The sequence below is a fragment of the Colobus angolensis genome, unplaced genomic scaffold (assembly GCF_000951035.1).
Source record: "Colobus angolensis palliatus isolate OR3802 unplaced genomic scaffold, Cang.pa_1.0 Scaffold18, whole genome shotgun sequence".
NCBI lineage: Eukaryota > Metazoa > Chordata > Mammalia > Primates > Cercopithecidae > Colobus > Colobus angolensis.
This window is the reverse complement of record NW_012114932.1, coordinates 898,012-915,871: the sequence shown is the minus strand read 5'-3', so window position 1 is coordinate 915,871 and position 17,860 is coordinate 898,012. Positions and strand designations below refer to the sequence as shown.

General features: G+C 40.7%; 1 protein-coding gene across 1 annotated transcript in view; it reads left to right on the top strand.

Moving 5' to 3' along the window:
- Positions 1–17,860, top strand: part of DOCK3 (dedicator of cytokinesis 3) — a 606,207-nt gene that overhangs the window by 288,126 nt on the left and 300,221 nt on the right. The window contains exons 7-8 of the mRNA XM_011939302.1: positions 10,478–10,519; positions 11,453–11,607. Coding sequence (XP_011794692.1) covers positions 10,478–10,519; positions 11,453–11,607 — 197 coding nt within the window. The remainder of the gene's footprint in view (positions 1–10,477; positions 10,520–11,452; positions 11,608–17,860) is intronic.

Genomic DNA, 17,860 nt, shown 5'->3' with positions numbered 1-17,860 from the left:
TGCAGTGAGCTGAGATCTGGCCACTGCACTCCAGCCTGGGCGACAGAGCGAGACTCCGTCTCAAAAAAAAAAAAAAAAATTATGCCTGCCAAGATTGGTAGACCTTTTAATGGGTTAACAGTAAATCTACTTGAGAAAATGGCTTAGTGCAGCTCCTGGATGTAAAGTAAAACAATGGAATTTATTTTAGTCCAGTTACCTTCCAGTGAGATATGAACAGTAAACCACAAAAAACCTGATTTGTTTTTGAATGCTTGAATTTTTTTTTTGCTTTTTAAAAACCTATTTTATGTGTGGATTTTTCTTTTGTGCATATTCATTCTATATGATGTTTTGCCCAGCTAGTGGAGACTTAATTTTTTTGTATTTCATATATATCATAGGAACATATATTTCCATGAATGAACATTAATATTCAATAATAATTAGTTAATATTGCTAATATATACATGGATATTGAATAATAAGCAAATATAGCTGGTCAGACACATTTAAATTAATATTTAATTTTACTTCTCTTTTATATAGGGTTAAATATATGTGTTTGGAAAAGAAATGGAAACTTCCACTGCCACAACCATTCTTCTTACCCATGTGATATGGAGCAATTCAACAAATGAGTGTGGTACCATACCTCTAGGGTCCAAAAGGAAGCAGGATGAAATCTCTCGTTGTTGAGTTTACCAACACCAGGCACTGAACATTTGTAAATTCACCATTATTCCTGGCCAGGGTTTACTTCTAAATGTGAATGACTTTCTATAATAACTAATTATAAAAAAGAGTAACAATTATACTAATAATAAAAATACCAATTGTGGATAATAATTATCAGCCACTTACAGTATGATAGGTAATATGCTGAGTCTGTCTGCTCAAACTCTGTGAGGTTGAATTAGGCATAAAATTTTATACTCACTTTTCAGATAATGAATACACAGATATAAGTGTGAGTCAAGATTCAAAACTAGGCCGGGCGTGGTGGCTCATGCCTGTAATCCCAGCACTTTGGGAGGCCAAGGTGGGCAGATCACGAGGTCAGGAGATTGAGACCATCCTGGCTAACACGGTGAAACCCTATCTCTACTAAAAATACAAAAAAAAAAAAAATTAGCCGGGTGTGGTGGCAGGCACCTGTAGTCCCGGCTACTCAGGAGACTGAGGCAGGAGAATGGCTTGAACCCAGGAGGTAGAGCTTGCAGTGGGCCTACATCGCACCACTGGACTCTAGCCTGGGCGACAGAGCGAGACTCTGTCTCAAAAAAAAAAAAAAAAAAAGGATTCAAAACTAGAGGGTTGCAGGGGGGAGCATCAAGATGGCTGAGTAGAGGCATCAGGCACTTGCCTTCTACTCAGTGAGTAATTAACTACATATTGAATAGAACATCTAATACTGAATACAGGGAAGTGACAGGAAACTTTGGAGTCATGGAAGGAGAGGGAAGCAAAGCAGCCAGCCCACCCAGGATAAGCTTGGAGCTAGAAGAACTCCCCATTGTGGGGAAAAGGCATTGTTCCAGAGAGAGAGTTTGGGCTGGGCCTCACACTACCTCTGAGATTCAAGCGGCCACAGCACGGTGTCATTTTGAGAGCCTAGCTCCCACCAAACTACATTTTTCTACCCTTGGGTCCAACACACCTGAAACTCCACATCCCTGGAACCCTGCTGACATCCCCCTATGTCCATTCAGAGGGCTGCAGTATCACAATACATACTGGCCCCAGCATTGTGCCTGGGTCTCCAGCACTTGAGCCCACACAGTGACTTACCTGGGGAATGAGTGGTTCAGTGCACCTAGGAGACTGCCCCCATGACAAAGAAAGCTAAAGCTTGTGCTCCCCAGAGCCTGAGAGCTGCATGTCTGGGGCCACTGCCACTGATAGCAACCCTGCTCCCTCCAGTGGCAGAGCCTCTGAATACCTGCGCAGACATTCAACACATTCAAGGGGCAGGGGGACTGGTTCACCTGTGTACATTGTCCCAGGGACTGAAGACCAATCTGCCTCATACACTGCCACGAGCACATAAGTGCATAGTCCAAAGTACTGAGGATTGACCTACCACACCTATCACCACCAGTACCCACACATGCTTTCCAGGACCTGAGTATTGACCAGCATTCCTCCTGCCACCACACCTGTGTTTACCACCTGGGGGCCAGAGAACAGACCTGTCCTACCCGTAACTGTTGTCCCTATGTGCCATCCAGGTGCCTGGTGATCAGCCTGGTAAAACTGCCCTAGATGTTGCCTGTCTACTAAGGGACCTGAGAGGTGGCACACCACTGCTACAGCCATTGCCAGTGCCACGTGTACCACCTGGGGGCCTGAGTACCCACTTGATCATTATCATTAGCACCCAAGCATGCTGCCTGGAGGCCCAAGGACTGACCTTCCACCATGGGGTCCCACATACACCACCTAGGGACCTGAGGACCAGCTCATCTGACATTCTTGTTCCTAGCTAAGCCTCACCACAGCATCCATTAACAACCACAGTCTAAGTCACTACAGAACTCACAAACACCACTGACACTGATTATAGCTGAAGAAATCATATGAAGAGTCTGCTGCTGCACTCACCTAGAATCAAAGCCAAAGCATCCTACCTCACACTAAATATATATCTATAGGAAAAAGCCTTTCCCTATGTAAACCAATCTATAAAATTAGAACAAGCAGCTGTTACACTGGATGTCCACATATCAATGTAAGGACACAAGAAACATAAAAAAGCAAGGATATATGACACTTCCAAACAAAGACAATAGTTCTTTAGTAACAGATCCAATAGAAAAGAAAATATATGAAATCCCTGAAAAATAATTCAAAATAAGATTAAAGAAGCTCAGTGAGATACAAGAGAACACAGATAAACAATAAAAATTCAGAAAAGCAATTCATGAGCTGAAGTTTAACAGAGAGATATGCATCATAGAAAAGAACCAAACAGAATCCTGGAACTGAAGGTTTAGTGAATGAAATTAAAAATACAATCAAGAGCTTCAACAACAGACTGCAAAAGAAAGACTTTCCGGCCAAGTGCAGTGGCTCATGGCTGTAATCCCAGCACTTTAGGAGGCCAAGGCAGGTGGATCACCTGAGGCCAGGAGTTTGAGACCAGCCTGACCAACATGGTGAAACCTTGTCTCTACTAAAAACAGAAAAAAAAAAAATTAGCCAGGCATGGTTCTGTGCACCTGTAGGCCCAACTACTTGGGAGACTGAGGCAGGAGAATCACTTGAGCCCAGGAGGTGAAGGTTGCAGTGAGCCGAGATCATGCCACTGCACTCCAGTCTGGGTGACAGAGCAAGACTCCATCTCAAAAAAATAATAATAAATAAATAAAATAAAAGTTTCTGAATCTGAAGACAGGTTTTTTGATATAAAACACATGAAAAGAAAAAAGAGTAAAGAAAGCTTATGTGAGATACAGGATACCAGAAGCAAACAAATATTCAAATTTTGGGAGTTTCACAAGGAGAAGGCATGGATAAAGATATAGAAAACCTGCTAATGAGATAATAGCTGAAAACTTCACAAGTCTTGCAAGAGATAAAGACATCCAAATACAGAAAGCTCAAATATCCCCAAACAGATTTAATCTAATAAGATTTTAAAGGCATGTTATAATCAAACTTTTAAAAATCAAAGACAAAGAATTCTAAAAACAGTTAAAAGCATCATGTCACATATAAGGGAGTCTCCACCAGACTAACAGTACATTTCTCAGCAGAAACCTTCTAGACCAGGAGAGAATGGGATGACAGATTCAGAGTTCTGGGGTGAGGGAGTGGTCAGGGCATGAGGAGAACTGTCAGCCAAGAATACTACACCCAACAAAACTTATCCTTCTTAAATGAGGTGACATAAAATCTTTCTTAGACAAGCGAAAGCTGAGGGAATTCATCACCACTAGACCAGTCCTACAAGAAATGTTTAAGGGATTTCTATATCTGGAAGTGAAAGGACAACGTACACCATCATGAAAGCACACAAAAGTATAAAGCTTACTGGTGGCATACAAACACAGATGAGAAGGGAGTTAAACATTACCATCACAAAAAACCACCAAATCTTAAAGGCAAACAACAAGGAAGAAAGAAATGAAGAGTGTATTAAACAATCACAAAATAATTAGCAGAGCAGGAATGAGTCCTTACCTGTCACTAACAACCTTGAATGTGAACTGTTTAAATTCTCCAATTAAAAAATATAGACTGGCTGAATTGATTTTAAAAATCAAGACCCAACTATATGTTCTCGGCAAGAAACTCAGTTTACCTATAACGACATACAGACTGAAAGTGAAGGGATTGAAAAAAATTCCATGCAAATAGAAACCTAGAGTATGCAATAATAGCTATGCTTATATCAGAGAAAGTGGACTTTACATCAAAAAACATAAAAATAGATAAAGAAGGTCATTATGTAATGATAAAGGGCTCAATTCAGCAAGAGGATATAACAGTTGTAAATATATATGCATCCAATACCAGAGCACCCAGATATATAAGCAAATACTATTAGAGCAAAAGAGTTCAGCAGAGCCCAATGCATTAATAGTTGGGGACTTCAGCACCACACTTTCAGCATTGGACAGATTATCCAGACAGAAAGTCAACAAACATCAGACTTACTCTGCACTATAGAACAAATGTATTTCACAGACATTACAAAACATTTCATTCAACAGTTATAGAGCACATATTTTTCTCATCAGCACATGGAACATACTCCAGGATACAGCACATGTTAGGCCACAAACAAATCTCAACAAATTTTGAAAAATCAAAATCATGTCAAGTATCTTCTCAGACCACAGGGAAATAAAACTAGAAATCAATAAAAAGAGAAACTTTGTATACTGTATAAATACATGGAAATTAAACAGCATGCTCCTGAATGAGCAGTGAGTCAATGAACAAATTAAAAAGGAAATAAAAAGCTTGCTTGAAAGAAGTGAAAATGGAAACACAACACATCCGAATTCTATGAGATATGGCACTAAGAGGGAAGTTTACAGCAATAAATGCCTACATAAAAATTGGAAAGGTTTCAAGTAAACAACCTAATGGTATGCCTTAAGGACCCCCCAAAAGGAAAAACAAACTAGACCTAAACTTAGTAGAAACAAATAATAAAGATCAGAGCAGAACTAAACAAAATAGAGCTGAAAAAACCAATACAAAGGATCAGTGAAACAAAAAGTTGGTTTTCTGAAAAGATAAAATCAATAAGCCACTAGACTAATTGAGAAAAAGACTCATGCCGAGACCAGCTCTGCTTGGGAGACCCAAACCCAGTGGCGCTAGAGGAGTTAAAGACACACACACAGAAATATAAAGGTGTGGAGTAGGAAATCAGGAGTCTCACAGCTTTCAGAGCTGAGAGCCTCGAACAGATTTACCCACGTATTTATTAACAGCAAGCCAGTGATAAGCATTGTTTCTATAGATTATAGATTAAAAATATTCCTTACTGGAAACAAAGGGATGGGCCAAAACAGAGGGTTGGGTTTGGCTAGTTGTCTGTAGCAGGAGCATGTCCTTAAGGCACAGATCACTCATGCTATTGTTTGTGGTTTAAGAATGCCTTTAAGTGGTTTTTCCATCCTGGGTGGGTCAGGTGTTCCTTGTCCTTATTCCGGTAAACCCACAACCTTCCAGCGTGGGCATCATGGCCATCATGAACATGTCACAGTGCTGCAGAGATTTTGTTTATGGCCAGTTTTGGGGTCAGTTTATGGCCAGATTTTGGGAACCTGTTCCCAGCAGATCCAAATAAAGTCAGAAACAAAAAAAGATACATTATGGCTGATGCCACAGAAATACACAGGATCAGCCAGAATGGTGGCTCACTCCTGTAGACCCAGCACTTTGGGAGGCCAAGGCAAGTGGATCACCTGAGGTCAGGAGTTCAAGACCAGCCTGGCCAACATGGCAAAACTCCATCTCTAGTAAAAATACAAAAATTAGCCGGCCTTGGTGGTGCACATCTGTAATCCCAGCTATTCAGGAGGCTGAGGCAAGAGAATCACCTGAACCTGGGAGGTGGAGGTTGCAGTGAGCCAAGATTCTGCCACTGCACTCCAGCCGGGGTGACAGAGTGAGACTCAGTTTCAAAAAAAAAAAACAAGGGATCATTAGAGACTGCTATGAACAATTATATGCAAACATATTGGAAAACCTAGAGGAAATGGATTAATTCCTGGACACACACAATCTACCAAGATTGAACCAGAAAGAAATGAAATGCTTGAATAGACCAATAACAAGAAAAGAGATCAAATAAGTAATAAAAAATCTTTCAGCAAAGAAAAACCCAGAACTGTATGGCTCTACTGCTGAATTCTACCAAACTTATAAGGAAGACCTAACACCAGATCTTCTCAAACTATTCCAAAAAGTTGAGGCAGAGAGGAATTCATCCTAACTCATTCTATGAGACCAGCATTACACATTACATTGATACTAAGTCAGACAAGGACACAAGAAAAAAAAAATGGACCGGTATCCTTGATGAACACAGTGAACACAGACACAAAAATCCTCAGCAAAATACTAGCAAATTGAATCCAACATGTCAAAAAGATTAGAAACCATAATCAATGGAATTTATCCCAGTGATGCAAGCATGGTTCAACATGTGCAAATCAGTCAGTGTGTGATACATCACATTGACAGAATGAAGGTCAAAAACGATATGATCATCTCAATAAGACAGAAAAAGTATTTGATAAAATTTAACATCTTTCCCTGTTAAAAACTCTCGACAAGTTAGACATAGAAGAAGAATACCTCAACATAAAAGCTGTATATGACACATCCACAGCTGACATCACACTGAATGAGGAAAAGCTGAAATACTTTCCTCTAAGACTGGAGCAAGACAAAGATACCCACTTTTAATTCTCCTATTCAACATAGTACCTGAAGTCCTAGCCAGAGCAGTCAAGCAAGAGAAAGAAATAAAAGGCATCTAAACTGGAAAGGAGGAAGTCAAATTGTCCCTCTTTGTAGATGACATAATCTTATACATAGGAAAACCTAAAGACTCTACTAAAAATCTCTTAGAACTGATAAATGTATTCAGGAAAGCTGTAGGATACAAAGTCAACATACAAAAATCAGTAGTGTTTCTATACACCAATAATGAAGTGGCAGAAAAAGAAATCAGAGAGCAATCCCATTTACAATAGTCACAAAAAATAAATACTTAGGAATAAATTTAACCAAGGAGGTAAAAGACCCCTACAACGAAAGTTATAAAACATTATTGAAAGAAATTAGGACACAAACATAAAGACATTTGATGCTCATGGATTTTAATAATGTTGTTAAAATGACCATACTACAGAAAGAAATCTACAGATTCGGTGCAACTCCTATCCAAATACCAATGACAATCTTCACAAAAAATAGAAAACCTAAAATTTGTATGGGACCACAAAAGACCTTAAACAGCCACAGCAATACTGAGCAAAATGAACTAATCTGGAGGCATTACACTAGCTGACTTCAAAACACACTACAAACCCAGATTAATGAAAACAGCATGTTATTGTATAAAAAGACTCATAGACCAATGGAACAGAATAGAGAAATGAGAAATATATCCAACTGTTTACAGTCAACTGATTTTTGACAAATGCACCAAGAACATACAGACACTCTTCAATAAGTGGTGCCAAGTAAATTGGATACTCATGTCCAGAGGAATGAAACTAAACCCCTATCTCTCACTATGTACCAAAATCAACTCAAAATAGATTAAAGACTTAAGACACAAAACTATAAAACTAGAAGAAAACACAGGAGAAAAGCTTCAAGATACTGATCAAAGCAAAGATTTTATGACTAAGACCTCAAAAACACAGGCAACAAAAGCAAAAATAGACCAAGAGGACCATATTAAAAGCTTGTGCACAGCAAAAGAAACAACAGAATGAAGAGACAATCTATAGCATGGGAGCAAACATTTGCAAACTGTTCATCTAACATGGGACTGATATCTAGAGTATACAAGGAACTCACACTACTCAACAGCAGAACACCAAATTATTCCATTAAAAAGTGTGCAGGCCGGGTGCGGTGGCTCAAGCCTGTAATCCCAGCACTTTGGGAGGCCGAGACGGGCGGATCACGAGGTCAGGAGATTGAGACCATCCTGGCTAACACAGTGAAACCCCGTCTCTACTAAAAAATACAAAAAAAACTAGCTGGGCGAGGTGGTGGGTGCCTGTAGTCCCAGCTACTCGGGAGGCTGAGGCAGGAAAATGGCGGGAACCCGGGAGGCGGAGCTTGCAGTGAGCTGAGATCCGGCCACTGTGCTCCAGCCCGGGCGACAGAGCGAGACTCCGTCTCAGAAAAAAAAAAAAAAAAAAAGTGTGCAAAGGGGCCGGGCACGGTGACTCACGCCTGTAACCCCGGCACTTTGGGAGGCCGAGGCAGGCGGATCACAAGGTCAGGAAATAGAGACAATCCTGGCTAATATGGTGAAACCCCATATCTACTAAAATACAAAAAAATAAAAATTAGCCGGGAGTGTTGGCATGCCTGTAGTCCCAGCTACTCGGGAGGTTGAAGCAGGGGAATCGCTTGAACTGGGAAGTGGAGGTTGCGGTGAGCTGAGACTGCGCCACTGCACTCCAGCCTGGCAACAGAGCAAGACTATGTCTCAAAAAAAAAAGGAAAAAAAAAAGTGGGCAAAGGATCCTAATAGATCTTTCTCCAAAAAAGACATATAAATGGCCAACAACTATATGAAAAAATGCTCAATATCACGATCATCAGAGAAATTCAAAGTCGAAACCACAGCAGAAAACCACAGGTAGAATGGCTGTTATCAAAAAGACAAAAAAGAAAAAAAAAAAAAAACAACAAATGCCAACAAAGAAGTGGAAAAAAGGCAACTCTCTTTTTTTTTTTGAGATGGAGTCTCACTCTGTCGCCCAGGCTGGAGTGCAGTGGCGCATTCTTGGCTCACTGTGAGCTCTGTTTCCTGGGTTTATGAGAGAACAGGCAACTCTTACGCACTGTTGGTGGGAATGTAAATTGGTACAGCCACTATGGAAAACAGTATGAGACTTCCCAAAAAACAAGACAGAACCACCATTCGATCCAGCAATCCTAGTACTGGATATTTGTCAAAAAGAAAGAAAAATCAGTATATCGGTGAGACACCAGCACCCTTGTGTTTATTGTGGCACTGTTCACAATAGCCAAGATATAGAATTAATCTAAGTGTTTATTGACAGATGAAAGGATGAAGAAAGTGTGGCATATATGCACAATGGAATACTATCCTGCCATAAAAAGAATGAAATCCTGTCATTTGTAGCAACATGGATGGAAGTAGAGGTCAATATGTTAAATGAAATAAGCCAGGCACAGAAAGACAAATATCTCATGTTCTCTCATATGTAGGAGCTAAAAAACAAAAACAAGACCAAAAAAAAAGTGAATCTCTTGGAGACAGAGAATAGAATAGTAGTTACCAAGGGTTGAGAATGGTAGGTTGGTGGGGTTGAAGAGAGGTTGATCAGCAAGTACAAACATATAGTTAGAAGGAATAAGTTCTAGTGTTTGATAGCACCGTAGGGTGAGTGTAGTTAACAGTAATTTATTGTACATTTCAAAGTAGCTAGAAGAGAAGATTTGAAATGTTCCCAACAGGAAGAAATGATAAATGTTTGATGCAGTGAATATCCTAAATACCCTGATTTGATAGTTACACATTGTATGCATGTATCAAAATATCACATGTACTTCATAAATATTTTAAAATATTATGTATCAATTTAAACATTTTTTAAAAATTCAAAACCTAGGATCCTCACTTCTGCACTTAGGTCCCTAACATACTGATGCTCATTATGTAATTTGAGCTTCAATAACTTTGTAAGGAAGATAATACAGACTCTTATCTGAATTTTATGTTCAGGAAAATGTCTCTTGGAGAGATTAAGTGATTTGTCTGAAATTTCACAGTCTATGAGTGGCATACCTCGAATTAGAATCTGCTTCTTCTAATTTCAACCAGCCAGCAGTAAAGGAATAGCATGGAGAAGTGTTTGGGAGGGAGCCCTTTATTGTTAAAGGCATCAGTGTGGAAAGTCTGAAGAAGCTGGATCAGGCAGCTCAGAAAGTGGTACAGTATGTGGAGAGGACAGTGGCAAAGCAAAAATTTAGGGGCAGTCACCCACTCGTGACTTGTCTGTTAGATCTGGAAGGGCTAAGGTTTGAATCTGGACTTTGCCACTTTCTTGCTATGTGACCTTCAGCAAATCATGTCCTTACTCTAGGCCTTAGTTGTCTCCACCAAATATGAGTAACACTTATTTTACAGAGTTATCAGTATCAAATGAGATCATGAATATAAAAGGCATAGCAGACTGCCCAGCATATCAAAAGTACTTAATAAAATTTAGTTTCTTTCCTGGTAGAGTTTATTTTTCTTTCCTTCTTTCCATAGCATTTATCTAGTCGGCAGAGTGTACAGCAAAGCACATCCCAGGTAAGTGGCTTTCCTGGGTCTTCCAGCCTTTCCCCTCAACTTTTTCTCTTAAGAGATTACAACATATGAATACACCAGGAAATGACAGACACCACTGACTTCTCGACTGTGTGGTGTCTTTATCTGAGGAGCCTTGACCTCTAAACAGTTTTGGCCAGACTCTACTTCTACTGTGCAAATTTGCATAAGCACAATTAAAGCAGACTGAAACTAAAATGAATCAGTCTGAGAGAAAATAAAAATGTTACTTAGAATGGTAACTATTACTAGGTAACAGTGTAAATCAAGTGCATTGGGGTCATAATGGCATTTCTTAAAAATGACTTTGAAAATGGTTTTCTGGGCTGGGCGCAGTGGCTCATGCCTGTAATCCCAGCACTTTGGGAGGCCGAGACAGGTGGATCACCTGAAGTCAGGAGTTTGAGACCAGCCTGGCCAACATGGTGAAACCTGTCTTCACCAAAAATACAAAAATTGGCTTGGCATGGTGGTGAGTGCCTGTAATCCCAGCTACATGGGAGGCTAAGGGAGAATTGCTTGAACCCTGGAGTAAGAGGTGCAGTGAGCCGAGGTTATGCTACTGCACTCCAGTCTGGGTGGCAGAGTGAGACTCTGTCTCAAAAAAAAGAAAAAAAGAAAATGGTTTCCTGGAGAATTAAGATGTTTGTCACCTAGTGGAGATCTTTAGTTCACTTGTAAGTTGGAGTTAGTGTCCCTGTATTTCTTTCACTGTTTACTCTTCCCAGCTGCTTGCTTGCCCACCTCAACCCAAGTCTGTTGATGCAGCATCCCCTACAAGCAAAGAAAACATCTTCAGTTTCTCAAATAATCTCCTTCAGCAGTGTGAAAAGAGTTTGTAATTTAGTTTGCACCTTTTAATGATCAATATAAAAACTAAAATAAAAATCACCGGGTTTTCTTCTTCCTCATTAGGTAGATACAATGCGCCCACGTCATGGGGAAACATGTCGGATGCCAGTGCCACATCACTTCTTCCTGAGCCTGAAGAGTTTCACTTACAATACTATTGGGGAAGATACCGATGTCTTCTTTTCCTTATATGACATGAGGGAAGGCAAGCAGATCAGGTGAGAGTCACTGGAAATTCTGGCGAGGTTGTGATTCTATATTAGGATGGTATGGGTCATAGGCATCTCTGACCTTCAGAGAAGACAGATGCACAGAAGAGGCAAAACAAGATAAGGTAACCTCATCTCATTAGCTAGGAGTTTTGGCCCCAATTCCCTGTGTGCCCGTAAGTCATCTAAACCATACCATGGGTGGCCACCTTTTTTATGCCTTTTTCCACATAGAAACTCAAAATTGAGTCTTTGTCACCACCTCACAGAGAGAAAAGGATGCATCTATTTAATACCAAGAAAAGGCACAGGAGAAACATAGAATCAGGCAAATGCAGCAGAGACACACAGTTCCAGAGTGCAGGAAGCCCTGGGCCTTGACTTGCTGCTGTGGAAGAGAGGTTTTGCAGAAAAAAGGGGCTGATGGTGTCTTGTCTGGGCAGCCCATGAAAGGAGAGCATCTTCTGGGTTTCTTTTACATTGCTTGGGAACTTCTTGTGTTAGGAGTGCTTTATGGCTTTTACTTGCTTTAGTACTTAAAATTTGAAAGCAGATTTTTCACTTTTCGAATTATACATCACATGTGGGAAAATTAGAAATGGAAGTTAAAGCAGAATACAAAAGAAAAACAGTTAATTTGCATGTCTCACAGTGCCTCTGATCTTGATAATAATATTAATACACTATGCTTTACTTTGGCATAGGAATAAAATGATGCACCCATTGATCAGGACATGTGAATTTTCCTTATCACCAATGGCTCCTAGTATGTGCCTTGGGACAGTTATTGTAGAGAAAGTAGTAGTGGTATTGATGAAAGCTAAAACTGTTGCACACAGGCAAGACTACGGGCCAGGCCTGTGTGGATATAGGTTCTGGCTGCTGTTCTTTTCCTACCCAGATTTTTTGTAAACTCTATTTGTGTGTGTGTGAGAGAGAGAGAGAGAGACTGTGTGTGTGTGTGTGTGTGTGTGTGTAAATCCTTTCTTCAAGCTAAATTTTATGAGAAAGTCCAATATATGAAACAGATAAAACTATTCCATTATTGTGGCCCGGGCGCGGTGGCTCACGACTGTAATCCCAGCACTTTGGGAGGCTGAGGAGGGTGAATCTCGAAGTCAGGAGCTCGAGACCAGCCTGACCAACATAGTGAAACCCCATCTCTACCAAAAATGCAAAAAATTAGCTGGGCGTGTTGGTGGGCTCCTGTAAGCCCAGCTATTCCGGAGGCTGAGGCGGGAGAATCGCTTCCACCCAGGAGGCAGAGGTTGCAGTGAGTTGGAATCGCGCCACTGCACTGTAGCCTAACTGACAGTGCGAGACTTGGTCTCAAAAGAAAGAAAAAAGGTGGATTGCTGGCAAGATGGCCGAATAGGAACAGCTCTGGTCTGTAGCTCCCAGCAAGATCGATGCAGCAGTCGGGTGATTTCTGCATTTTCAACTGAGGTACCTGGTTCATCTCAATGGGACTGGTTGGACAGTGGATGCAGCCTATGGAGGGCAAACCGAAGCAGGGTGGGGCACCCCCTTACCGGAGAAGCACAAGGGGTTGGGAAATTTTCTCCCCTACCCAAGGGAAGCCATGAGGGACTGAGCCTGAGGAACCGTGCACTCCGGCCCAGATACTGTGCTTGTCCCATGAGCAACCCACAGACCAGGAGATTCCCTCTGGTGCCTAACCCACCAGAGACTTGGATTTCAAGCACAAAACTAGGTAGCCATTTGGGCAGACACCGAACTAGCTGCAGGAGTTTTTTTTCTCCATAACCCAGTGACACCTGGAATGCCAGCGAGACAGAAAGAGACTGTTCACTCCCCTGGAAAGGGGTGCTGAAGCCAGGGAGCCAAGTGGTCTGGCTTGGTGGGTCCCACTCCCATAGAGCCCAGCAAACTAAGATTCACTGGCTTGAAATTCTCACTGCCAGCACAGCAGCAGACTGAGATCAACCTGGGCCACTCCAGCTTAGTGCGGCGAGGGACATCCACTATTACTGAGGCAGTTGCCCCTCTGCGACGAAGCTTCCAGAGGAAAGAACAGGCAGCAATTTAATCCATCTTGAGTTAATTTTTGTATAAGGTGTAAGGAAGGGGTTCAGTTGCAGTTTTCTGCATATGGCTAGCCAGTTTTCCCAACACCATTTATTAAATAGGGAGTCATTTCCCCATTGCTTGTTGCATGAGTAGGTGGTTTTATACTCAACAGTATAAACAAAGCCGCTGGGAAGTTTGAACTGGGTGGAGCCTACTGCAGCTCAGTAAGGCTGCTGTGTCCAGACTACCAGATTTCTCCTCTCTGGGCAGGGCATCTCTGAAAAAAAGGCAGCAGCCCCAGTCAGGGACTTATAGATAAAACCCCCGTCTCCCTGGGACAGAGCACCTGGGGGAAGGAGCGGCTGTGGGTGAAGCTTCGGCAGACTTGAAAGTCCCTGCCTGACGTCTCTGAAGAGAGCAGCAGACCTCCTAGAACAGCGTTTGAGCTCTGCTAAGGGTCAGACTGCCTCCTCAAGTGGGTCCCTGACCCCTATGTATCCTGACTGGGAGACGCCTCCCAGTAAGGGCCTATAGACACCTCATGTAAGAGAGTTCTTGCTGGCATCTGTCAGTTGCCCCTCTGCAGCGAACCTTCCAGAGGAAAGAACAGGCAGCAATTTAATCCATCTTGAGTTAATTTTTGTATAAGGTATAAGGAAGGGATTCAGTTGCAGTTTTCTGCATATGGCTAGCCAGTTTTCCCAACACCATTTATTAAATAGGGAGTAATTTCCCCATTGCTTGTTTGTGTTAAGTTTGTCAAAAATCAGATGGTTGTAGATGTATGGTGTTATTTCTGAGGCCTCTCTTCTGTTCCATTGGTCTATATATCTGTTTTGGTACTAGTAACACTCTGTTTTGGTTACTGTAGCCTTGTAGTATAGTTTGAAGTGAGATAGCATGATGCCTCCGGCTTTGTTCTTTTTGCTTAGGATTGTCTTGGCTATGCAGGCTCTTTTTTTGGTTCCATATGAAATTTAAAGTAGTTTTTCCTAATTCTGTGAAGAAAGTCAGTAGTAGCTTGATGGGGATGGCATTGAATCTATAAATTACTTTGGGCAGTATGGCCATTTTCATGATACTGATTCTTCCTATCCATGAGCATGGAATGTTTTTCCAATTGTTTGTGTCCTCTCTGATATCCTTGAGCAGTGGTTTGTAGTTTTTCTTGCAGAGGTCCTTCACATCCCTTGTAAGTTTTATTCCTAGGTATTTTATTGTCTTTGTAGCAATTGTGAATGGGAGTTCGCTCATGATTTTGCTCTCTGCTCATCTATTATTGGTGTATAGGAATGCTTGTGATGTTTGCACATTGATTTTGTATCCTGAGACTTTGCTGAAGTTACTTATCAGCTTAAGGAGATTTGGGGCTGAGATGATGGGGTTTTCTAAATTTACAATCATATCATCTGCAAACAGGGACAATTTGACTTCCTCTCTTTCCTTTATTTCTTTCTCTTGCCTGATTGCCCTGGCCGGAACTTATAATACTATGTTGAGTAGGAGTGGTGAGAGAGGGCATCCTTGTCTTGTGCCAGTTTTCAAAGAGAATGCTTCCAGCTTTTGCCCATTCAGTATGATACTGGCTCTGGGTTTGTCATAATAGCTCTTCTTATTTTGAGATACGTTCCATCAATACCTAGTTTATTGAGAGTTTTTAGCATGAAGGGTTGTTGAATTTTATCAAAGGCCTTTTCTGCGTCTATTCAGATAATCATGTGGTTTTTGTTATTGGTTCTGTTTATGTGATGGATTACATTTATTGATTTGCATATGTTGAACGAGCCTTGCCCCCCAGGGATGAAGCCGACTTGATCATGGTAGATAAGCTTTTTGATGTGCTGCTGGAATTGGGTTTGCCATTATTTTATTGAGGATTTTTGCATCAATGTTCATCAGGGATATTAGCCTGAAATTTTCTTTTTATTGTTGTGTCTCTTCCAGGTTTTCGTATCAGGTTAAATGCTGGCCTCATAAAATGAGTTAGGGAGGAGTCCCTCTTTTTCTATTGTTTGGAATAGTTTCAAAAGGAATGGTACCAGCTCCTCTTTGTGCCTGTGGTAGAATTCGGCTGTGAATCTCTCTGGTCCTGGGCTTATTTTGGTTGGTAGACTACTAATTACTGCCTCCATTTCAGAACTTGTTGTTCTCTTCAGGGATTTGACTTCTTCCTGGTTTAGTATTGGGAGGGTGTATATGTCCAGGAATTTATCCATTTTTTCCATATTTTTCTAGTTTATTTGCATAGAGATGTTTATTCTCTGATGGTAGTTTGTATTTTTGTGTGATGAGTGGTAATATCCCCTTTATCATTTTTTATTGTGTCTATTTCATTTTTCTCTTTTCTTCTTTATTAGTCTGGCTAACGGTCTATCTGTTTTGTTGATCTTTTCAAAAAACGAACTCCTGGATTCACTGATTTTTTTTTAAGTTTTTCGTGTCTTTATCTACTTCAGTTGTGTCCTGATCTTAGTTATTTCTTATATTCTGCTAGGTTTTGAATTTGTTTGCTCTTGCTTCACCAGTTCTTTTAATTGTGATGTTAGGGCATAGATTTTAGATATTTCCCACTATTATTGTGTGGGAGTCTAAGTCTCTTTGTAGTTCTCTAAGAATTTGCTTTATGAATCTGAGTGCTCCTGTATTGGGTGCATATATATTTAGGATAGTTAATATATATGCACCCAATATATCAATATCAACAAGACCAATCTTGTTGCATTGATCTCTTTACCATTATGTAATGCCCTTCTTTGTCTTTTTTGATCTTTGTTGGTTTAAAGTCTGTTTTATAAGAGACTAGGATTTCAACCCCTGCTTCTTTCTTTTCTTTTCTCTTTTCTTTTCTTTTCTTTCTTCCTTCCGTTCCTTCCTTTCTTTCTCTTCTCTTCTCTTCTCTTCTCTTCTCTTCTCTTCTCTTCTCTTCTCTTTTCGCTTAGTAAATATTCCTCCATACCTTTATTTTGAGCCTATGTGTGTCTTTGCATGTGAGATGGGTCTCCTGATGGGTCTTGACTCTTTATCCTATATACCAGTCTGTGTCTTTTAATTGGGGCATTTAGCCCATTTACATTTAAGGTTAATATTGTTATGTGTGAATTTAATCCTGTCATTATGATGCTAGCTGGTTATTTTGCCCATTCGTTGATACAGTTTCTTCATAGTGTCAGTCATCTTTACAATTTGGTATGTTTTTGCAGTGGCTGGTACTGGTTGTTCCTTTCCATATTTAGTGCTTCCTTCAGGAGCCCTTGTAAGGCAGGCCTGGTGGTGACAGAATCTCTTAGCATTTGCTTGTCTGTAAAGGATTTTATTTCTCTTTCGCTTATGAAGCTTAGTTTGGCTGGATATGAAATTCCGGGTTGAAAATTATTTTCTTTAAGAATGTTGAATGTTGGGCCACACTCTCTCTGGCTTGCAAGGCTTCTGCAGAGAGATCTGCTGTTAGTCTGATGGGCTTCCCTTTGTGGGTAACTCAACCTTTCTCTCTGGCTGCCTTTAACATTTTTTTCTTCATTTCAACCTTGGTGAATCTGACGATTATGTGTCTTGGGGTTGCTCTTCTCGAGGAGTATCTTTGTGGTGGTCTCTGTATTTCCTGAATTTGAATGTTGGTCTGTCTTACTAGGCTGGGGAAGTTCTCCTGTGTAATATCCTGAAGAGGGTTTTCCAACTTCATTCCATTCTCTCCATCACTTTCAGGTACACCAATCAAACAGGTTTGATCTTTTCACATAGTCCCATATTTCTTGGAGGCCTTGTTCATTCCTTTTCATTTGTTTTTTTTCTCTAATCTTTTCTTCACGCTTTATTTCATTAAGTTGATCTTCAGTCTCTGATATCCTTTCTTCCACTTGATTGATTTGGCTATTTTTTTTTCAGTTTAACCTTTTTTTATTATTATACTTTAAGTTCTAGGGTACATGAGCACAATGTGCAGGTTTGTTATGTATGTATACATGTGTCATGTTGGTGTGTTGCACCCATTTACTCATCATTTACATTAGGTATATCTCCTAATGTTACCCCTCACCTTGCTCCCCAACCCCCAATAGGCCCTGGTGCGTGATGTTCCCCTTCCTGTGTCCAAGTATTGTCATTGTTCAATTCCCACCTATGAGTGAGAACATGAGGTGTTTGGTTTTTCTGTCCTTGCGATAATTTGCTCAGAATGATGGTTTCCAGCTGCATCCATGTCTCTACAAAGGACGTGAACTCATCCTTTTTTATG